Source organism: Sapajus apella, unplaced genomic scaffold, assembly GCF_009761245.1.
Source record: "Sapajus apella isolate SASKATOON/1434 unplaced genomic scaffold, GSC_monkey_1.0 scaffold23, whole genome shotgun sequence".
NCBI lineage: Eukaryota > Metazoa > Chordata > Mammalia > Primates > Cebidae > Sapajus > Sapajus apella.
The window spans coordinates 8,254,568-8,278,933 of NW_022436963.1; the positions used below are offsets into that span (position 1 = coordinate 8,254,568).

At 41.3% G+C, this 24,366-nt stretch overlaps 1 protein-coding gene across 4 annotated transcripts in view; it reads right to left on the reverse strand.

The window, feature by feature from the left end:
• The window catches only part of ARHGEF3 (Rho guanine nucleotide exchange factor 3), a 290,282-nt gene that overhangs the window by 136,950 nt on the left and 128,966 nt on the right, over positions 1 to 24,366 (reverse strand). For all 4 annotated transcript variants that reach the window (XM_032290250.1, XM_032290249.1, XM_032290253.1 and 1 more), the window contains one exon: positions 18,304 to 18,366. In XM_032290250.1, coding sequence (XP_032146141.1) covers positions 18,304 to 18,366 — 63 coding nt within the window. The remainder of the gene's footprint in view (positions 1 to 18,303; positions 18,367 to 24,366) is intronic.

Genomic DNA, 24,366 nt, shown 5'->3' on the forward strand with positions numbered 1-24,366 from the left:
CACTCTTGTTTGCCATAAATGAAAGTAAGTGTATACAGTGGTGCCCCCTAACCATGTCTTCTAACATCCAAGAAGTTCGAGAGAAGGACTTGAGGAAAGATGGTTGTGTGAGCAAACTCAGATACTGATATCCTATTATTAACCCAACACATTTAACTTTTTTTTTTCTTTTTTTTTTTGAGACAGAGTCTCACTCTGTTGCCCAGGCTGGAGTGCAGTGGCACAGTCTTGGCTCACTGCAACCTCTGCCTTCCACGTTCAAGCAGTTCTCATGCCATGGCCTTCCGAGTAGCTGGGGTTACAGGTGCGTGCCACCACGCCTGGCCAATTATTAATATTATTTTTTGAGATACTGTCTCACTCTGTGTTGCCCAGGCTGGAGTACAGTGGCACAATCTTGGCTCACTGCAACTTCTGCCTCCCAGGTTCAAGCAATCCTCTCACCTCAGCCTCTCAAGGAGCTTGGATTACAGGTGTGTGCCACCATGCCTGGCTAATTTTCACATTTTTAGTAGAGACAGGGTTTCACCATGTTGGCCAGGCTGGTCTCGAACTCCTGACCTCAGGTGATCTACCCATTTTGGCCTCCCAAAGTGCTGAGATTACAGGTGTGAGCCATCACATCTGGCCATTTTTGTAGTTTGTAGGGGTTTTGCCATGTTGGCCAGGCTGGTCTCGAACTCCTGACCTCCAGTGATCTGCCCGCCTTGGCCTCTCAAAGTGCTGGGATTACAGTGTGAGCCATCATACCCGGCCCACATTTGCCTTTTAATCATCTACCTGAAAAACTGATAGTACCCAAAACATCATGAACCTAGGGAACTTGGCACTGGAAAGGACACAATTCACTTATATTATTTTATATTTGTGGAAACTGAGGCCCAGAGAGGTGAAGCAACACATATAAGGTCTGATAGCTATACAATGATAGAAAGTAAAATAAAACCTACATCTTCTAACCCATGCCAAGAAGGGAAATATTTACTAAGTGCCCATTCAAGGCCAGGCAGTAAAGATATAAAGCTATACACGCCTCTCAAACTTGTCTGCCCTATAGATAGTTAAGCCCAAGCACGACCATTTCTCATCAGGAAACTAAGGCAGCCTTCTACTTATCATCCACATCTACCCTTGGTTTCATAATTAACCAGAGGAATGTTCTAAAGGCACAAATGATACCCTTGCCTAACACATCCCCTCCCTAGTGACTCCATACTGTTCTTAGGATAAAGATGCAAATCTTGAGTAGGGCCTTTGAGGCCATGCATGGTCTAGTTCCTGTCAACCACTCCAGTCTCACCACCTACCACCTACTAGCTGCATTTGCCTTCAAAGCAGCATATTCCATCCTGCCACAGGGCTCTTGCACATGCTGTTCCCATGGTCACAGCTCTTTCACCCTCCTCTCTAACCTAGTTAACACCTTTCCTTCTTTTAGCTTTCACTTCCCCAGGGAAGGTGTCCTTGGCCTTTCATGACTAGGTCAAGGTCTTTGGTTAAATGCCCTAAAAGCAACATGTCTCTCTTGCCTTCAAAGCTTTTGTTTTCATTTGTTATTATATTCTTGCTTATTGTGATTATTAACATCTGCCTCCATAATTGGACTGTAAATCGCAAGAACCTTGCCTGGTTTGCTCACCATGCTATTTTACTACCAACCAACACAGTGTGACTATAGGAGATACTCAGTCAATGTGAATATCAGTGAAAGAATGAGGAAAGGGCAAAAGAATACATGTAAGGCCCTCAAGGACCTTACCGTCTAGAAATGTCTTCCGAGACACCTGTAAATCATGAAGCTATTCAATGATCAATGCCACTTAACATAGACCTTCCTCAGAGAGTGTCTGGTATCCCTCTCCTTAGTCAGTATATTACATATAACAAACTTTCAAAGTTTACTCATCAAAATGTCACCCTTTTGTCAAGAACATGAGACCTTCAGTCAAGCATAAGCCCCCAAATTAAACAAAACCTCCAAGGTCCCAATGGCAATTTGTTCCTTACTGGGGTTTCCTGGGAGCCCATTAATCATGCCCTTTAATTATATAAAACACAGCAATAACCCTCCCTTCATACCGTTCCTATTTTCAGACACATTCTTCACGAGTTGCCAGAAGCTGGTTCATTTCTCATTTCAGACACTCCTCCACTTCCCTGTGGGGATGGCGAGCACATGGCAGGCCTATTTCTATAACTTGACAATAATTTAAATGAAATCTCAGCCTTAGTTTCCGTTTGCATTACAGAGAGGGACCATCATCAAGTCACATAGCAAAACTTAAAACAGCAACCTAGAGGAGAACATGCTACTGCAGTGCATGGATTGGTTAGAAAGGAGAATGATTCTGTTACGGCAAACAGAGCAAAACACAGCAAATTGTCAACAGCTATGAGAAATGCACATCAGAAATGTGCTTATGATGAAGACACCTTTTCTATGTGAAGGCAAAACCACATGAAACATCAAACGTAAAGGAAGATAATTTATAAATTTTTAAAGCCAAGGTTTTTCAGTTCCACATAATATTCAAATTTGTGAAAACTCACTGTATCCAAACCATGTTAAAAAAGATATTTTTGGTATTTCTCTCCTGTGTGGAAGTTAGTAAATTGCTGTGGCTTTAATGACATTTAGGCAGGTGACTGGTGAGGCATGATTTGTGAGCTTGGGCATCGTTACGAACAGAATGTTTGTGTCCCCCTGAAATTCATATATTGAAATACTACCCTCAATGTAATGGTATTAGGAGGTGGGGCTCTTGAGAGGTCATGAGAATGGCACACTCTACAACCCAGAAGAGAGCCCTCAGCAGAGTTGGAAACCTGATCTCAGACTTCCAGAATTCAAAACTGTGAGAAATCAATTTCTGTTGTTTATAAACCACCCAGACTATGGTATTTTGTTATAGTAGCCCAAAGGAAGGCAGAAATCTTGTTCAAAGTGCAATCACCTCTGTTAGCCATTGGTGAATCATTTATCTTTTGGGTTATCTGCAGATTAAAAAAACAAAATGAAATAAACTAGCCAGGTATGGTGGCCTGCACCTGTGGTCCCAACTACTCAGAAGGCTGAGGCAGGAGGATCACTTGAGCCCAGACGGTGGAGGCTGCAATGAGCTGTGATCATGCCATTGTACTCCAGCCTGGGTGGCAGAGTGAGATTTTGTCTCAAAATACAAAACAAAACAAACCGCACCTTTCTTTTTCAGCATGATTAAGCTGAGTAGATCATCAGGTTCATTTTTAGGTCCATTCAGCACCTCCTGTTTAGTTTTTCCCTGTCTTTGAAGCTTATAATCAATAAAAGGTATTTCCAACCAAAACCTTATTTACCTTTTCCAAGTAAAATAAGCTAAACACACAGGGCAAAGGGGAGTCTAAAGATGCTGGGTTAGTATGACAGGTCCCCTGTGTCATGTTCCCAGGGGAGGCTGCTCCACTCACCCTGGAGGGAAAGCAGGGAAGCATTCCACCTGGTCCAGCAGGGAGAGGCACATTCGTAGTTCCAACAATGCGGGGTCTTCTCAAAATGGTTCCCGTATTTTTTTTCACAATATTGAGAATGCTCAAGCCGAAAGCCTTACTCATATTGCAGTGTAACAGCCAGAACATATTCCGGGTGAGATATAAATGATGTACTGGTACTCTGCCATTTCTGTATCATCTAGAATATACTCCTTTCCACAAGCTTGGATAAACAAGCAGTGAATGTTCATTGATAACTCCTTACAAGCGTCTTTCATTTTGTAACCACGTGGTGGGCACCAGGCACAGTGTTGTGCACTCAATAAACACCCATTACGTGGAAAGGAATTGAGACCTCAAAAGTGGAATGTTTTCATTTTAACAGAAAATTTCCATTCCTACCATTATCCTGAGAGATCTTGCCATACCAACTGACTTAAATGTGAAAACACTGGTGTTAACAATTCCACATCGGTATGAGATCATGTGTACATATCACATTCCTTCTGTCCTCTTGTCTTTGGCCTGACTTATTGATTAGCTCATAAAAGCCTGGCATTATTTTCTCTTATCTTCCTTTGTATATCACGAGGTCTCTTCAGGTAGACCTTGATTTTCTCTCTCGTTTTAATGATTTTCTTTAAAAACAAGGGAAGGCAAATATACATATATATATATATAGAGAGAGAGAGAGAAAGAGAGAGAGAAAGACATGTTCTTAAAATGCTGCCAAGATAAATCCAGTTTATGTTTACAGTAACCTTCCAAAGACAGCATGAAACACATGAACAACCAAGTGGCCACTCAATCATTTATTGGACACACAATGCTAGACACTGTCCCACACGTTGATAATAAGGCAAAAATAAAAATTATATTCTAGTGTGAAGAGACAGATATAATAAATTAAAAATATATATAATGTGGTAGGTGATGATAAAGGCTATGAAGAAAAAAATAAAGTCAGATAAGAAGAGAGGGGAGTGCTATGGGGAATTAAAATGCTGATTTTTTTTTTTTTGGAGACAAAGTCTTGCTCTGTCCTGCAGGCTGGAGTGCAGTGCCGGCTCACTGCAGCCTTGACCTCCTGGCCTCAAGCCATCCTCCTGCTTCAGCCTCCCAAGTAGCTAGGACCACAGGCACGCCACCATGCCCAGATAATTTTTATACTTTTCATAGAGACAGGTTTTCGCCATGTTGCCCAGGCTGGTCTTGAGCTCCTGGGCTCAAGCAATCCTCCCACCTTAGCCTCCCAAAGTGCTGGGATTACAAGTGTAAGCTACCGCACCTGGCCTGAAAATGCTATTTCACTTAGCGGAACAGAGGAAGTCTAAGAACATTTGAGCACAGAACTGAAGGAAAATGAGGAAGACCAGGTGGGAGGGCCCTAGATATCCAGCCACTATGAAGATGAAGAGACATGACCATCTGGAGAAGGTGATAATGGTGTGATTCTAATTCTGTTTATCAAACCCTCACCTCCATTGATCACATCTGCTTGGACATGACTAAAGCTTTCCAGAATAAAATTAGTAGCAGAGGCATTTTGTTAAATACTTCTATTAATTACAATTTAGGGAAGTGGCTCATTTAAAACAACCTTGTTCTCCCTAAAATGGAACAGTACCCCACAACCCTCTCCACATGAACAAAATGAAAGGTCCTCTCCAGGTGTAAAAAATCCTAGCGATGTTTCTTTGAAACTCAATGCTTCTAGAGCTTGATGCATAACTGTAAGGAGAACACAGACGCAAAGCCCACCATAAAGTATAATTTCTCAAGACTGGCTTTTACATAAAGTGAAGCACTTCCCCGGCTGAACCTTTGAGTTAACCAGTTAAAAGCAAGTAAGTTAATTTCAAGGATATTCTTTTTTTAATTTTTTTTTTTTTCCAAAAAGACTCTCGCTTTATCGCCCAGGCTGGAGTGCAGTGGTGTGATCTTGGCTCACTGCAGCCTCCGCCCCTGCCCCGGTTCAAGCAAGTCTCCTGCCTCAGCCTCCCAAGTAGCTGGGACTACAGGCGTGTGCCACCATATCCAGCTAATTTTTGTATTTTTAGTAGAAACAGGGTTTCACCAAGTTGACCTAGCTGGTCTGGAACTCCTTGCCTCAGGTGATCTGCCCACCTCAGCCTCCCAAGGTGCTGAGATTACAGGCATGAGCCACCACGCCTGGCCAATTTCAAGGATATTCAAAGAGAGAAAAATATTCGCAGAAAATATTCCATAGTAAAATTTATTTCAAAACCAACCAACAGTCATAATTGATCCCTCAGACAAAGGAGAAAATCCACCCTTGGTTCAGCTTAGATGTGCCTTCTCTGCTTGGTTAACTTGTTTGAGAAGCAAGAGTGCAACCTCCACTTGTCTGAAGATAAATGAGTCTTAAGTTTAGCTTCTTTCAGTGGCCCGTGTATGACGTAGGGCAGAGCTCAATAAATGCCGGGTGATTGAATTAGTGCATGCCCTGAGTGAATGCACTAAAGAATGAGCAAATTAACTAATTAATTTTATAATAATACATACTTTCTTCAATGGAATTTATATAGGGCTGGCCAGAAAAACCATCCCTTTCCTCTGTCAAATAAAGACAATGAAAGCTCTTTAGATTTATTAATTTTAGTGCTAAGTAGAGGATTCCAGTTTTAGAAATTGATATTTTGAGGAGCACGAGTAGTAAAAAAAAAAAAAAAAAAAGGTTTCATTTACAGTACTATAAGGGGAAAGGTCAGCCTGTTGGGTATAAACCCATTCAGGTTTCCCTGCAGGATCTCTAAGGAGTTAATCCAAACCTGGCATTGTGATCACTGGAGATAAGCCCATGATTTGGTTTCAAATGTTTCACCTTCAGTACCAGTCATGAGTTACGCTTACAGAGAAGCCACCTGCTCATAATGAGTCAGTTCTCTCCATAAAATGATCAGCGCATGCCTGTAATCTCAGCACTTTGGGAGGCTGAGGTGGGCAGATCAAAAGATCGAGACCATCCTGGCCAACATGGTGAAACCCCATCTCTACTAAAAATACAAAAATTAGTGGGGCATGGTGGTGCATGCCTATAGTCCCAGCTACTCGGGAGGCTGAGGCTAGAAAATCCTTTGAGTCCAGGAGGCAAATGTTGTAGTGCGCCTTGATCACGCCACTGCCCTCCAGCCTGGCAACAGAGTGAGACTTCGTCTCAAAAAAAAAAAAAAAAATCAGCAATAGCAGGGTAAGTTAAACACGTTAAGGTAAGTTAAATAGCAGGGTAGAGGAAGACATACAAACCACGAAAATTCTCCTGGTCATTCATTCTTTTAACATTTCTCTGAAGTTACCCAAGAATTTCAGTGTCAGTCAAGTAATGTAACATTCTATGCACGGTAAGATCAAGGGCAAAAGTCAACAAATCTCCTTCTCTTCACAGAGAACAGGTATCAGACACAATTCAGAAAAGTAAGAAAAACAGAAAAACAGATTCTGCAATGGAAACCAGGAATATATAACCACATCAAAGATGACGCTTGATGTAATTACATACGTCATTTGGGAGTAAACTCAATTAGCTGGGCATGAAAGCCCAGATGAGACTTCCTAACCAAGATTATTTACAGAATTTTAAGGTGGACTCAGGCTAGAGTCTAGAAAAACAATAACTTCTTACTGCAAAAACCTCAGTGGAAATAGTATTAATGATAAACTGAAAACATTTTAAGGCAGTTGAAAGGTTAACCTTGTCAATATAACAAACATTCTTTAAATTCATGACTATAATTTATATATAAATTATAGTTTAAATTATAATTTAAATTATGGATGACATGGAATATACTTCTGGATATATAAGTTTAAGAGTTGTAAACACTGTTATTTAAATGGAACGTACCTTACTACTTGCTCTGGGGTAGATAGTCATTGTTTGTATTGGGAAGTATTGGACGCAACAAAAATGTTCCTCAATGGAGAACTGTGTTAAAAATAAACTATATCTGTCTGTTTTACACAATAATATGCAGCAGTTTAAAAGAATAAGATACAGCTTACACTAAATGAATGGATAAACTGTGGGACATCTATACAATGAAATATTTTTCAGTGATAAAAAAGTAGTGAACTGCCAAGTCACAGAAAGACACGGAGAAACCATAAATGCATATTACTAAGTGAAAGAAGCCAATCTGAAAAGGCTATGTACTGTATGGTTCCAACTATACGGCATTCTGAAAAAGGTAAAACTGTGGAGACAGGGAAGAGATCAGTGATTGCCAGAGGTTAGTGAGGAAGGGGGACAAGTAGGAGGAACACAGGATTTTCAGGGCAGTGAAAGTATTCTATATGAAACCATAACGGTGGATACATGTCATTACATTTTTATACAAACCCACGGAATGTACACAACCACAAATGAACTCTAATGTAAACTATAAACTTTGGTTTAAAGATGATGTGTCAATGGAGGCTCATCAATTGGGAAAAACGTGCCACTCTGAGGAAAACTGTTGATAACGGGGAGACTATGTATATATCGAATTGGGGGCATATGGGAATGCTCTGTACTTTCTGCCTAATTTTGCTGTGAACCTAAAACAGCTCTAAAAAAATTAAAATCTACCCTATAGAAGAAAAACTTAAAGACAAAGCATTCCTCCTTTTGCTTTCTGGGGATGCCCTATTCTGTAACGGAATAGCTTTCAATAAACTATCTCACCTCACAGCAATAAATAAATAAATACAATCTATTTAAGAGGGAAAAAAAGCAAGTTGAAAATTAAAACCAGTGACAACATGTCCTTAAAAAGCCATCACAAACTAATTTTTACATGTCTATTTCTCTAACTGTATCTAAATATCTGGGAGGAAACAGCAAACTGATAATTCTGCCTGAGGAGGTACGTGGGACTGGAGCATGGTGGAGCCACTGTTAGCTCTATCTCTTCTGTTTGATTTTTAAATGATAAGAATGTACACAGTGTTACTTGAATAATGAAAACTCATTTTTCTCTTTAAAATATTCACTTTATATTTTATGCTAAAGAATTTGACAGTAAATGAAAGCTATCATGACATTTTACCCCTAAACACATCCATATTCATCTCTAAAATATAAAAAAATTTTCTACCCCTAAATTATGTTTTTAATAGAAGAAGCAGAAAAGACTTTCTTTTAAAATACTGAGGTGACTCAAGTTATATTTTTTAAAAAACAATGTGTAGATGGGCAGATGAAGCATTAAAAAAAAAAACAACCTAAAAACAAAGGTTAAAAAAAGGAATGTGAAGAACCCGTGAGCTAAGCTGTTCTCAAGGAAAAATCTAAACACCAAGTGCTGAGAATGGATTTCAGAACTATAACATGATCCTCCTAGAAACAACTTTTACAAAACGTTTTGCATTCTTACCTTTACTAACACTAATAATCTCATATACCAACAGGTCAAAATCCATTATAGTTTTTCAGTCATTTGTATTACAAAAGTAATATATAAGAAAAGCTTATCATAACAGATTGAGTGTCTTAAGCAGGAATTCATAATCTAGAATTCTCCGACTCCCAACGGTTCACTGAATAAAATTCAGGGCATCTTCAAGCTTGGATGGGAAAAAGAGATACATCTTTATTTTCACCAATGACTGAAATTTAGTATTTCTTTCCAGTAAGAATGGAGCCTACAAATCACAGAAGCGTTCTCATACCTGTGACTATCAACATAGAAATCACTGCATTTTCAAATGACAGTGTCATTGGTACAGGTATTTCAAAATATCACTTATTCTTATTCTTATCATATCATTGAAGGTGCATCAGTTTTCAGACTTGTGGCCAGATGTTACTTAATGCATTAAGAAGCACATGCTCTAATAATAAATTGGTTTTTAAATATTTTTATAGCTATATTTCAACATAACTGGTCTGCTGTAACCTTGTGAATTTTGCTTTGGGCTCATATAAACCGTCTTTGGGGGAAGGGGATGTTCATAGGTTTCACAAAATACCAAAGCTTAGGAATCCCTGGAAGGTAATCTCTTCATCCCCATAATTCCATTCTCCCAATCTAAGGACTATCCACAATACAGTGTATGCTCTTCCATACTTCTTCCTTTATATAGATAAATGTATGTAACCATACAGCAACACAACAGATAGAGCATGTGTTCTGTAACTGTATTTTATACTTCTCTTCTGTAATGTATTTACAAGTCTATATGATTTGGATATTCATGCTGTTTCCAGTTTTGGCTATCATAAACAATACTGTAATAAAAATCCTTATATATTTCTTTTCATATACTGTTTTTTAAAATTACTTGATCAATTCTATTTATGGAATATTTGTGCTAATAACAAAGATCCTCAAACTTAACAATAAAGTTGATTTTGTATAATGAAATAAACAGCAACAATAGTTATATTTTTTTGTGTTCACGATAGACCAGGTACTAAGTCCTTTACACAAATTAACATTTTTATTTTATTTGTTTGTTTTTAAATAAAGACAGGATCTTGCTCTGACACCCAGGCTGGAGTACAGTGGCATGATCTTAGCTCACTGCAACCTCTGTCACCTGGGCTCAGGCGACACTCCCACCTCAGCCTCCCAAGTAGCTAGGGCTACAGGCACATGCCACCATACTCAGCTAAGTTTTAAATTTATGATTTTTTAAAAACCTCAAACAAGCTTTACTTTTGTCATATATATATATTTTTTTAAAAAAAACTTTTAAGTTCAGGCTTACATGTCAGGTTTGTTACATAGGCAAACTTGTGTCATGAGGGTTTGCTGTACAGATTATTTCATCACCCAGATACTAAGCCTAGTGCCTATTATATTTCCTGATCCTCTCCCTCCTTTCACCCTCCACTCTCTGATAGGCTCCAGTGTGTGTTGTTCTCTCTATGTGTCCATGTGTTCTTATCATTTAGTTCCCACTTATAAGTGAGAACATGTGGTATTTGGTTTTCTGTTCCTGTGTTAGTTTGCTAAGGATAATGTCCTCCAGCTCCATCCATGTCCATGCAAAGGACTTGATCTCATTCTTTTTTAAATGGCTACATAAATTTTTCTGTAGAGACGAGGTCTTACTATTTTGCCCAAGCTGGTCTCAAACTCCTGGGCTCAAGCAATCCTGCAGCCTCAGCCTCCCAAAGTGTTGGGATTATAGGTGTGAGCTACCTTGTCTGGCATAAATTAATTTATTTTAATTCTTACAACTTTAAGGCAGGGCACTGTTACAATTTTGGTTTTAAAGGGGAGAAAGCTGAGGTACAGAATGATGTTCACTCTCTAACCTCCTGAAGTTTGTAATTCTGGTGATACGTTCCAACAAACAGGTGTTCTGGGGCATACGAGCCCTCATTTAACAAGGGCCCCATCAAGGTCACTTTAAGGGGGAGTGGGAAAAGGTGAACACGCTGACTCACGCTTTGTTATGTCATCCACATCTGAGAGTGTATCTTGAAGCTCCTTGGAATTTCTTTGTCACTGTGCTTTTCAAGAAGCAAGTCAAAGATAAAAGATCACAGCACCATCGTCTACCATCTAATCTACTAGGCCAAAGGCAAGATGCAATGTGTCTATGTGAGCATTCAAAGCACAAGCAAATCTGCCATCAGAGGTGACAGCATCAGAACAACCTTTGGACCAAACATAGGGCATCTGCTACCTTAGGACCAAACATTTAACAGACAGCAAGAATAGACTATAAATCCAAAGCAAACAAAAAAATGCCAACAGGTTATTAAATATAAGCATGTGCTAATGAAGACCTAATCTCAGCGACAGGCCTGGTCTCTTCGGTGATAAGAGCATTATTAACCTCTCCCACATAATTCATGCTGGCCAGGGCAAGGCTAATTTCCCCAGTTAGCAAGTTCCAGAACAGACCAAGAGAAACAAAACCACAGAAATGGTATCTTTTTTAATTATCTAGACTCTGCCAAGCAGAGATAAAATCCCGCTGCTATTCCGTGCCTGGTTTAACATATCCTGGCAATGAAACACCATTTAGCTTAACTAAGACCGGAAATCTTTTTTTCCCCTATTCTAGATCAACTCTGTGTTTGAGCATCCACGTGACAGGGTAAATAACTGGAGCGTGCAGGAAATGGAAATTTGGGGATGCCTGTCATAAACCTCAAAGCAACATTGCCAATAAGACCAGTTGAAAGCACTAAACATCATCCGGCACTGACAGCCAGGGAGCCAAAAGCTTTCTTCTCTCCTGTCCTGGAGGCTTAAATTAACCATCCTGGGCTTAAATATACAAACTGTGACTTTGAACTAATTGTTTATCTCCCGGACTCTCAGTTATCTCATCTGCAAAAAGGATATGATACATTCCATAGTCACAGGATCATACCACTGTGAGAACTTAATGAGGTATTTGGAAAGCACAGAGCATATGAATGCTTAATACACATCAACATGCTATATTATGCTATTTACTAATATAATAACTATAATTAGCACTGTGTTTGGGAGGACAGGCCTGGGACTCAGATCCAAAAGCTATGCTATTTGCCAGCTGTAAGGCCTCAGGCAAGTTTATAACTTCTATACACTCCATTTGCCTCATCTCTAAAGGGGTAATATGAGGATTAAATAAGAAAACGTATGATAGTACAGTGCCTATCACATAGTAAGCACTAAATCAACAGTAGCTGCTCTTGTCACTGTGTATCTAATAGGTCTCTCATAGACATGATACATAAGGAAGGACTCTAGCAATCTGGTCACTTCCTCCCTGAAATTCTGATTAATATTAACCCCAGGAAAACCATGCCAGTAAGAATAATACTGAGTATCTCAGAAATACCCATATAAGTAACCCAATCTGAGACTCATTCATTCATCTATCCATCCATCCATTCATCCATTCATCCCAGACATATTTATGGAGCATTTATGATGGAGACTCTGTATTTGCTTTGAGGAAGTTCACAGGCTATTGGTGAACTTATAAACAGATCACATCTATACTACATACTGTTAAAAAATCAGGGCTGGGTGCAGTTGCCCATGCCTGTAATCCCAGCACTTTGGGAGGCTGAGGCAGGTGGATCACGAGGTCAGGAGTTCCAGACCAGCCTGGCCAACATGGTGAGATACCATCACTACTAAAAATACAAAAATTAGCTGAGTATGGTGGCATGCACCTGTAGTCCCAGCTACTCGGGAGGTTGAGACAGAACAATCACTTGAACCTGGGAGGCGGAAGTAGCAGTGAGCTGAGATCGCACCACTGTACACCAGCCTGGGCAACAGAGCAAGAATAGACTATAAATCCAAAGCAAACAAAAAAATGCCAACAGGTTAAATATAAGCATGTGCTAATGAAGACCTAAGCTCAGTGACAGGCCTGGCCTCCTCGGTGATAAGGGCATTATTAAACCTATTTGATAAAGCTCTCTATTGTTATTAAAAATAATATTCTTACAGAATATTTCATGATATGATGACATGTTCTTAACATAGTAAGTGGAATATACACGAATAAATTTGTGCTACAATCTCTCTCTCTCTTTCTTTGAGATAGGGTCTCTGTCACCCAGCCTGGAGTGCAGCGGTACGATCACGGCTCACTGCAGCAACCTCCCAGGCTCAAGCAATCCTCCCACCCAGTAGCGGGGGCTGCAGGCATGCATTACCATACCTGGCTAATTTTTAATTTTTCTGTAGAAACAGGGTATCCCTGTGTTGCCCAGACTGGTCTTAAACTTCTGGGCTCAAGTGATCCTCTCACCTCAGCCTCCCAAAGTACTGGGATTATAGGCATGAGCCACTATGCCTGCCCGATCTTAATTTTTAAAAATTTTGTATGCTTACATACATTTTAAAATCTAGTTAAAAATATGTGCTATTTAGGATATATATGCATAGTGAGTTTACAGATAGGCAAAGTGGAAGTAAACATCAAACTCAGCAAGGCAAAAGTTTTGCCAGGGTCTTCGGCATCACCGTTAAAGGTGTATTTCTTCAGTTGCATTGGTAGCTATGTGGGGTTTTGTATTAGCTTTATACCATTTGTATGTCTGCAATATTTTATAATGAAAAAAATTTAAAGGTTTGTATATAAGGACAGGAAGAAAATGCATCAATTGTAGCTATGGCTTTGAGGTGGGATTGTCCAACTATTGTTCATAGTTTCCATTTTTTCTAGAGAACATATATTCCCTTTTATTTTTACATTTTATCATTGGAGGCTATTTTTATTTCCACCCAGAGCACATTTGTTTTATGAGAAAGAATGCCTGGTGCGAGCTGCACCCTGCAGCGGGCGTTCTGGCACCGAGGGCCTTTCCTGGGGTGACATGAACTACAGCATCTCCCGGCCATTAGAATTTAAACTAGAAAAGTGCCGTGGGGGAGGCAAGCTCCCTGCAACCATCCTACTCATATCCTCTGACGTGAGAGGAGATTCGTAGGCGGCTGCTGGGAGCCTTCTCCACTCAGCAGATTGCTCTCAAAAGTGTACGTTGCTTTTTACTTTCCCTCAGAAATAGTGTGTGTTCTAACCCACCAGGAAGTTGGGGGCCCAGCCAGGGGACTGGGTGAGGCGGTGGGAAAAAATAGTGACCTATTACATCATCAACTAGCATAGACTCTCCAGTCAGAATTCATTTTTCACCAAGTGCTGGGGGTGGAGGGCCAGAAAACAATTACTTGGAGATATGTCACCCATCACCGAGCTTTAAGACCCTTCCAGTTTCCTCTGTAAGAGAAACTCTTACCATGGGGTCTTGGCTGGGATCCATGAATCCCCTGAAATCATACATCAATCTTGTAAAATTTCCTGTGCTATCATCAGATGCCTGAAAGAGTAAGTGACGCATCCCCCAAACGATCAAGGATCTCTGTTCTGTAAGAATAAGCTCTTTCTTAGCTTACCCTCTCCTGTTTGGGTCAAGTTCCATAGGAGGTTAGAGAGAGGGGCTCAGTAGGAAAACTCCCTTCCAGGCACCTCTCAGAATCATTTTCTGAGGTCTTAAAATAAAGCAAGATGTCACTGGGAATGTTTGCTGTTATCATCACTCAGATACCCTGAAGGCAGTGGTCCCTGGGCCGTGGAAACAGGCTGCACAGAAAGAGGCGAGTGGCCGACAGGCAAGCAAGCAAAGTTTCATCTGTATTTACAGCCGCTCTCCATCTCTCTCATTGCCTCCTGAGCTCCGCCTCCTGTCAGATCAGCTGCGGAGACTTTAGATTCTCATAGGAGCACACACCCTGTGGTCAACTGCACATGCAAGGGATCCAGGTTGCGGCTCCTTATGAGATTCTAATGCCGGATGATCTGTCACTATCTCTTGTCAACTGCAGACAGGACTGTCTAGTTGCAGGAAAGCAAGCTCAGGTCTCCCACTGATTCTACATTATGATGGGTTGTGTAATTATTTCATTATGTTTTACAATGTAATAATGATATAAATGAAGTACACAATAAATGTAAAGTGCTTGAATTCACCTGAAACCATTCCCCCAATCCCACTCAGTCAGTGGAAAACCGTCTTCCACGAAACTGGCCCCTAGTGTCAAAAAGGTTGGGGACTACTGCTATAGGGCATTTACTTTTTAAACAAAGGGGGATTTAGATGTGTTAATATTTCCCACTTTAAGTCACAGATGTATTTCTTTTTTTTTTTAATTAATTTTTATTTATTTATTTTTTTTGAGACAGAGTTTCGCTCTTGTTACCCAGGCTGGAGTGCAATGGCGCGATCTCGGCTCACCGCAACCTCCGCCTCCTGGGTTCAGGCAATTCTCCTGCCTCAGCCTCCTGAGTAGCTGGGATCACAGGCACGCGCCACCATGCCCAGCTAATGTTTTGTAGTTTTAGTAGAGATGGGGTTTCACCATGTTGACCAGGATGGTCTCGATCTCTTGACCTTGTGATCCACCCGCCTCAGCCTCCCAAAGTGCTGGGATTACAGGCGTGAGCCATCGCGCCCGGCAGATGTATTTCTTTAAAAGAGGTATACATTAGGTGAGTTCACTGTTTTGTTTTTTAATCCATCAACAGTATTTATCAAGAATCTACCATGTACCCAGCCTTTGGCTGGGACTCAATGAAAACTTGACTATGGTCCCCAAAGACCTGTCCCCTCATCTAGCAATTTCTTGTTCAAGGCACACATCTGGTGAATGTCTTACGACTTATCAAATGGAATAAAAATTGAGAGTTATTCATATTACTTTCCCAAACCCTCGCATCCTCTGGTATGAGTCATCCAGTGGGACCCACCTTTTTTTTTTTTCTAAAGATACTTTCCACTATACATAGAAACAGTTCGAAAACAACTCTTCAGTAATACTGCCAGTTAGCTCAGGGACAGTGACTCTATTGGATATCATCATTTAAATGCACAAAGATAAAGGTCCTTTGAGTAGCCCGCAGAGGCCATTTACTCATTAGAGCAATTAATTTATTGGACTCAGATACTCATTCCACCATTGTTGCCTTTATGGCAAATCCTCTTCTCCTGTGTGGCTCTATCTACCATTTAATTCCATTCAGCTCATCTCTCCTGTGTGCCTACTGGGAGCAAATTACTTAAATTTAGTCGTATTCTCTCGATGGCCACATCTGGATCTGTCACACCCTCTGCCATCACCATATGACTCTAACGGTCAGTGGAATCCACAAAACAGCAGTTTTCAGGTTCCTCCAACAGCTTCTAGAATTCTTCCAACTTCTGCAATTATTATAACACTATGTGGCAATAAATGGAGGAAACTCAGCCCTGGTTGCCAAGATTCGGGAAAAATGCCAGGTAAATCAGAAATGAGTCTGTCCAGAGCTGAGTCCCTAAGCATAGGAATCGGCCACATTGGTGGTAATGAGGTAGATTTATCTTCTATATGAGTCTCTTTACTGTGACAAAACATAATAGATGAGATGGTAAGAAAAAGGGAACCATCATCCACAGCTGCATGAGGAGAAAAGAAGCCAAATTGTTCATTATCTGAGGCTTGTGACCTTGATGGGAAGTCAAGGCCATTGATGCCAATCAAGACAAAAATCAAATCACAATTCATAATTGCAAATAATCCTTTAACACAAGGTCGGTGGTTCTTCGGTAGAAAGCATCTAGAGATATGCTTTCCTGAAAAACGGGTATCAATATATACTTGGGGGAAAATGTAACGTGAGGCATGATCTTAGAAGTGACCTGGATTGAAGTCTTGCCTGAATCATTGCACCTCCAGAGCTTCCACTTTATTATAATTTGCAGAGGGGACTGGAATGCACACATGGTGGCTAGGGGCTCTGTAAATTCTGACAGTCTTTAAATGCTGAAAATCTTTAAATTCTAAGAGTAAACTTCCACAAAATTAAAAAGATTCAAACAAAAAAATCTTAATGCTAAGAGGAATTCCATAGACTTCAGTTGTCAATAACAAAATATTCAATGAGTAAAGTAAAATGCAGAGGAACATCATCTTTTTGTCCTGTTCACCATGGCAGCCTAGTAAACTGGCCCAATGCTATCAGTCTGAGGGTCTAAAGATTGGAACAAGCAAACACCATATGGTAAAACAGACACAAAACTACATTAACTAATGGCAGTTCAAGCTCTATCACGGCTGTTTGCATCACAGAATACTCTGCAGTAATTAAAACTAGCTAAAAGAGCATTGTTCACACTGGTAAATAATGTTATCAATTAAGTACCTAACAATCCATATACAATGAGTTTCCTTTTCACAATGATTTTGGAAGGTCTGATCCCAAACTTTTTTATTTTTTAATAAATGAAGGAACAGAGGTTCAGAGAAGGGAAGTGACTCGTCCAAGGTATGCTGTTAATTATAGGCAGAGCCAGAACCATGACTCGGTTCTTTATTCCTAGCATGTAAGCCTTCTCATCTCTTAAGACTAGCTTTCACGGTCTTCACAGAGGAGAGAGAGCAGGGCCTAATGTTAGATGGATCCACAGATCACAGTGGTTAAAACCCCAGTGATGTGCAGATGATGAATAGACAGGTGGAGCCCAGGGAGGGCCTGAATTCCTACTCCACCTCCCAGCCCCTGGATAATGAGGGCATCAGAGGCCAAGGTAGCCTTCCCAGTTGCATCAGTGGGGCGACAAGGTGAAAGCTATGAAATTAAGTATCCAAGGACATGCTCTGAAACAAAGCCAGGAAGCTTTTCCATTTTTATCATCACCAACAGTCAACTACCAAGTCATCTGAGCATCTTCTGCAAACTTCTGATTTTAAAGAAAAGCACAATGATGCAAACATTTGGTGGGTGGCCAGTATGTACCAGACAATGTTAAGCATTCTCACTTTTATTGTTTTATTTGACCGTCTCCCAAATTTTGTCAGGTTAAGTCTTTTCATCCCTATTTTCCAGACGAGGAAACAGGTAAGGAAAGGTGTCACACAGATGGTAAGTACAGAATCTTGATTCAAACTAAGATCTGCTCATCCAAAGCCACTCAACTCCACTATGCTACTGGAGTCTTCTTCTGGCCTTTGGGCCATCCGGCTGCCTGAGCCGGGCCAAGCCTCTAACTTCCCCCAAAAGGGGGACAAACATCTGTTCCACCTTTTGGAAACAGCCTCTAAAAGAGCACACTGGTATTTATCTAGATTCTACCCAGATGCACTGAGTTCATAATTCATTTTATGAGAGAATACACAGGTAATAAACAACTTGGCTTGGAAGTTTAAGTTAGCCACACAGCTTTCTCCAGTGAAATAAAATGTTTTTTAGTTTAAAAAAAAATTTCCCTGGGTCACAACTTCCATAGTCAGATCCTAGAAGCACACTTCAAGCACACAGCACGTTAGCAAATAACCTTCAGAGAAGCGAGATGCTCTCGGCGCCAGGGGAGGTAGAAAGGACTATACTTACACTTATGTCGAGACTGCAAAGGCTAACAGCATCTTCATCTTGGGTGCTCTGCTTCCGTTTTCGCTGCAAATGAAAAAACAAAATTCAAAGGTAAATAGGGATTATGGCTTTGATTAAGGCAAGAAGAAAGCAATCAAATAGCACATGCAGTCCTTATCATTTCCACCGTGTTACCCAAAACCTTTAACCAAGCTATGCAAACTTTTTTTTTTTTTTTGAGACAGAGTCTCATTCTGTCACCTAGGCTGGCATGCAGTGGCGTGATCTCGGCTCATTGCAACATCTGCCTCCTGGGTTCAAGTGATTCTCCTGCCTCAGCCTCCTGAGTAGCTGGAAGTACAGGTATGCACCACCACATACAGCTAATTTTTGTATTTTTAGTAGAGACAGGGTTTCAACATGTTGATCAGGCTGGTCTTGAACTCCTGACCTCATCATCTGCCAACATCAGCCTCCCAAAGTGCTGGGATTACAGCACGCCACTGCCCCTGGCCTGTAAATTAACACCTCCAAGAAAGCCTAAGAAATTATGAGAAAATATTAAGCTCCAGGATAATTGGTTTGTGTTATTGTTATTATTCTTATGCATGCTGTTATAGTTTCTTTTTGAGTTTCCTTTGTTTCTAAATGTCTCCATATATCAAAGCTCAAAAATTTAAATACAAAGTTCAGATTCTGACTAACTTGGAAGAGGAGATTAGATTGGAAAGAAAATCTAATTCACTTGAAGATATTCCATTTTTAGAGCTGCTTTGTATTTAGCTAATTTAAATTTGCTCTAAACCTTATCCAGGGTCCTAATGCAATCACAGAACCATAATGTTGAAAAGAAACCTAGACATCTTCTCCAACTTTCCTACTTTATAGCCATACAATTTTTAAAAAGTTATTACTTGGACTGAAGATAATTATATTTGAAGTGAGTCTATAAATTTATGACCAGGGCAGTCTGCCAGCCAAGTTAGATGTGAAAAAGTCTCTTCTTTTTCTTTCTTTCCTTTCTTCCTTCCTCCTTTCCTTTCTTTCTTTTCTTCCTTCCTTCCTTTCTCTTTCTTTCTCTTTCCTGCCTTCCTTTTTTCTTCTTTCTTTTTTCTCTCTCTCTCTCCTTATTTTTTTCCACAGGGTCTCCCTTTGTCGTCTAGGCTGGAGTGCAGTGGTGTGAACACAGCTCACTGCAGCCTTGACCTCTTGGGCTCAAGCCATCCTCTTACCTCAGCCTGCCAAGGAGCTGGGACCACAGGAGCACACCTCTACACCAGGCTAATTTTATTTTTTGTAGAGATAGGGTCTTGCCATGTTGCCCAGGCTGGTCTCAAACTCCTGGGTTCAAATGATCCTCCTGCCTTGGCCTCCCAAAGTGCTGGGATTACAGGAGTGACCTACTGACCCTGCCCCTTTTCTTCTCATGAGAAGAAAATAAATTTAATCTACAAGCCACAATAAAGCTCATCAAAGATGCATTCACCTCTCTTCTGCATCCCCAGCTCAACCAATCAGTCAAGTGTTTCTTCAGTCCGTAACCTGTGACTTCCTAAGTCTTCTGATGTTACTTAGAAGAAAGGTAACAGAAGACCAGAATCACTGGCATGGGGTTACAAGAGAGTCTGAAGACTTCTGTATCTTCAACCCCAAATGGAGTCTGCATCCTCCTCCTCTAATGGAACCCTGAGCTTGAACAAAGGCAGAGGCTGGAAAGCAAAAAAACTGCTCTTTTCTATATTACTACAATTCTTCTATTATTTTTTCACTTCAATTTAACAAAGGTTTGTTGAGCATCTACTATGTGCCAGGTCCTGTGTTTGCTCCCAGGAATGCAAAAGTCAGAAATTCCTATGGTAAAGAATCTCACACTCATGTAGGAGAGACAGGGCTATTATGATGAACTGTAATACAATAAGAGCCAAACACTCTAGAGAAAGTAACTTTGCTTTCTCTGAGTCACCGTTTCTCAACTCTAAGGTGTAAGCAGAGGTGGTAGTGATGACATTACCTTCTATTTTCAAAGGAAGAGGAGGAAATATAGTAATGCATTTTAGAGCTTAGTAGAGTGCCTGGTACACAGTAGGTGCTTAAAACATGATTTGGAGGGCTCTGGAAGGACAGTGAGGGACATCTTTCCAGAGGAGGAGGCATTTGAATAGACCTAAAAGAGGAATAAGAGTTTGTCATACAAAGATGGGGAAGCGATTGGGGTTTCTTTCTGCTAAGAAGCTACCTAGATATTTAAAATCCAAAAGGTCCACATGGCCCTATCAGAGCACTGGCGTTCCCGATCTAAGCACTTTTCCACTGAAGCAGTGGTGCAGCGTGTAGCAGAATCACCTGAGGAATGATTTGGAGATGCTCTAGCCAGGAGCCATCCCCAGGAATGCTTACTCTACCACGTGGTAGGCTGCCCATGAATCTGCATTAACAAGCTCACCCAGTGACTTTTAGGAAGTCCAACACTCCACTCAGGGTCCTTAGCGGAGAGCCTCAACAAGATGCTAATCATGACTCTGGGCACAGTTTGCCATGTTTGAACAGGGCCCTGACCCTTACCAATTCACCATCTAGGTACAGTTAAAAACAGCACTTCAGTTCCAGTGAAACCAATTCACCAGCTTATATTTATATGGTGACTTTTTGAGCCAGATATGGTATGGGATAATTTCCATTCTACAGGTTAATAAACTGAGGTCAGGAGAGAGAAGCAATTTGCTCACAGTTACGTAGTTACAGCATAACACTCTGAATCCAGGATTCTAATTCCTAGGGCCAAGCTTTTTACATACACTGTTCAAAGCACTGGTGGCAAATAGGTTATGTCTCATTTGCTATCCAGAATGTCTGGTAGTGTCTGCTTGAGCAACGTACTGAAAAGGACTGCACAGCATAGCAAGTCAGAGAATGCTGTGATCACAATTAGCAACATGTGCTGGGCAACGAACTGGGCATGGCGGCAAGGGTGTCCTGCTGCCTAGAGCAACCCCATGCCCTTCCTGAGTTCTGCTTCTCCTGCCTTGAGAGGCTATATTATACCTGGGATCTTGGGAGGTATCAGGAGGAGGTTGAGACGCTGGGGTGTTATCTGTAGAGCAGAAATAATGCCTTCCAGGTTAGGCTGTTGTGAGGATCACAGATGTGGGGTGACAAGACCTGGCACGTAGTAGGTGCACAGTAAGTGGCAGCTCCTGTTATGAACTGCCCAGGCTGTAGGTTACGCCCATACATGCTACAACCTGGTATTACCAGATTATTGAGTTTTATGGTGCTACAGTTCTATTCCTAGAGCTCATGATTTTGTCAGCCTGACATGTTGACAGTAGCCTAGATGCACACTGATGTGGGGTGTGGGGGAATAAGAGAAGCTCTTTTTCTTACAGCCATGCAACCCTCTCCAGACCAATTCAATACACTACCCAGTGTTGGAGCCCAGCCTCATGAGCTCCCCTAACCCAGTTCCTGCTAGATACTGCCCCCTGCCCCAAGTGTCAAATCTGGAAGACAAATGGCCTCCAACGGTCTTTTTAATTCAGCTGTAGACAGTTGATCTGGGTTAGAATGATCTCCTTAAGGAAGCCACACATTTTATAAAATAAAAACTGTATGGATTTAAAAAATGAATTTTCTTTTTCAATTTTCTTACATAGGGAGGTAACTGGCCACTGCTAGCAACAAAAAAGTAGCCTGAAGTTTAAACTCTGGGCTCAGAACAAAAATTTCACAAACCATAGCTTAGTCATTTGTTCATTTGCTCTGTGTTTACTGAGCACTTTTTACATGCAAAGCCTGATTCTGGGTCCCGCGATATAGCAGTGAATGAACCAGGCATGTTCCCTGCCCACTGGTTTGAAGTAAAAATAAAGCAAAGTAATTACAGATTGTCTGTGTTATGAATGAGTCATATAAGGTGCTAAGAGAGAGGCCAGCAGGGCAGATCCATTTTAGAAAGATAATTTTATTGGTCTGTTTTCTGGGTTTTGGTTGACCTTTTCATGAGACATAAGCCCATGAGAGCAGGACTTGGTCAATCATCTGCACAGTCCCAGAGCCTGGGACAATCCCTGGGACAAAGCCAGCTTCCCTTCAAACAGCATTTCTGGATTTTCTTGATGCTCTTGGTCCTCCTCCCTTTGCTTGTCCTCTTCACCAATTGCCCGCCTCCAGCGGGCCACAGGAGGAGAGTAGAAAGGACCAATGGGCACCCAGGTGAAGAAGGGAGTGCAGGTGGAAAAGCCACACACAGGCATTTCATGTTCCACCCAGGAACTAGGATTTCTAGAACACTGGGATGCTGAGCTCATGCCAGTGATCTACAGAGCACCTTATAGAAGAAATCACCAGTTGGAAATAAGCCATGGAAACGTAAACAAATGAGCATCTCAGAAAGCAGAGAGTGTAACAGGACACTGCACTCACTTTGACCTTCACCGGAGCTATTAATAATGATAATAATTAAGACTGATAATAATGGAAACTTTAGCCTATTGAACACTCACTACACGTCAGGCACAGAGCTAAATCCTTATATGCATGACCTCATTCAATCCTCATAACTACCCCATGAGGTAGGTAGATATGAAGGCTCAAAAAGGGTCCGGAATTTGTCCAGGGTTTCATGACTAGCAAGTGGCAGAGCCTGGATTCAAATCTGGTTCTGTCCTACTTCAAACTATGTGTTTCCTCACCATAGTGTCCCATCCCAGAGTCTGCGATGGCACATCAGACCTGCACAGAAGGTCTAAGAAGGTGTTGAGCATGAGGAATATGGCAAGAAAATAATTTGCATTCTACTAGAGAGACTGGTCTTCAAGACCACAGCACATACTGTCTAGACCAAATCAATTTTGTGGCCCTTTCTAATTTTAAGAGCTATTAGGTAGCAGGCATTGGTGGCAAGCATTGGTGGCAAATAGGTTATGTCTCACTTGCCATCCAGAATGTCTGGTAGTGTCTACTTAGAGCACTGTATTGAGAAGGATTGCACAGCATAGCAAGCCACAGAATGCTATGATCACAATTAGCAACATGTGCTGGGGAATGAATTGGAGCACAGCGCAAGCGTGTCTTGCCGTCTAGAATAACACCATTCCCTTCCTGAGTTCTGCTTCTCCTGCCTTGGGAGGCTACAGTATTACACCTGGGATCTTGGGAGGTATCAGGAGGAGGTTGAGACTCTGAGATGTTATCTGTAGAGTAGAAATTAATGCCTTTCGGGTTAGGCTGTTGTGAGGATTATATACGTTGGGTGACAAGACCTGGCACATAGTAAGTGCATAGTAAGTGAGTGCTCCTATTAGAAACTGCCCACAGGAAGTAAAATAATGCCATTTTACTTCCTCCGCATCAGAACCCACTGATCAGTTACCTGGGGGCGTTCCCAGGCAGGAAGGGCACTGTGTGTGAACTGTGCATTTGCACACTTGATCTGACAGGTTCCCAGCCAATTTGAGGAGCCAAGGACCCACCCTGTTGTTCTTGTCAAATTTACTGAAGCAAATGCACAGTCCACTTCCCTTTCAACCATGAAAACAAAGCACCTTGGGTGAGCCCAATAATTGTGCTGTGGTCTCTGCTCTCTGATCTCAGCACAAAACTTTAACCACTCAGTGCCCTGTGCTGAGCAGTAGGTCAGTGAATAATTTCTAAATGAGTGCCTTAAAGAATGACTGAAGGAGGCCAGTGTTTTTGAGGCGCCTTTCCCTATCATTAACCACCTGATGGCAATAGGGCAGCCTAAATTAAATTTAAAAACCTCAAAAGTGAAGGTCACTGAAGGCTTAAATTCTTCAACCTCAAATCTCCTTGGAGATAAAACCTGCCTATTCAGCAGGGTGTGGTAGCTCATGCCTGTAATCCTGGCACTTTGGGAGGCCGAGGAGGGTGGATCACAAGGTCAAGAGATCAAGACCATCCTGACCAACATGGTAAAACCCCTCCTCTACTAAAAATACAAAAATTAGCTGGGTGTGGTGGCACATGCCTGTAATCCCAGCTACTCGGGAGGCTAAGGCAGGAGAATGGCTTGAACCTGGGAGGTGGAGGTTGTAGTGAGTCGAGATTGCACCACTGCACTCCAGC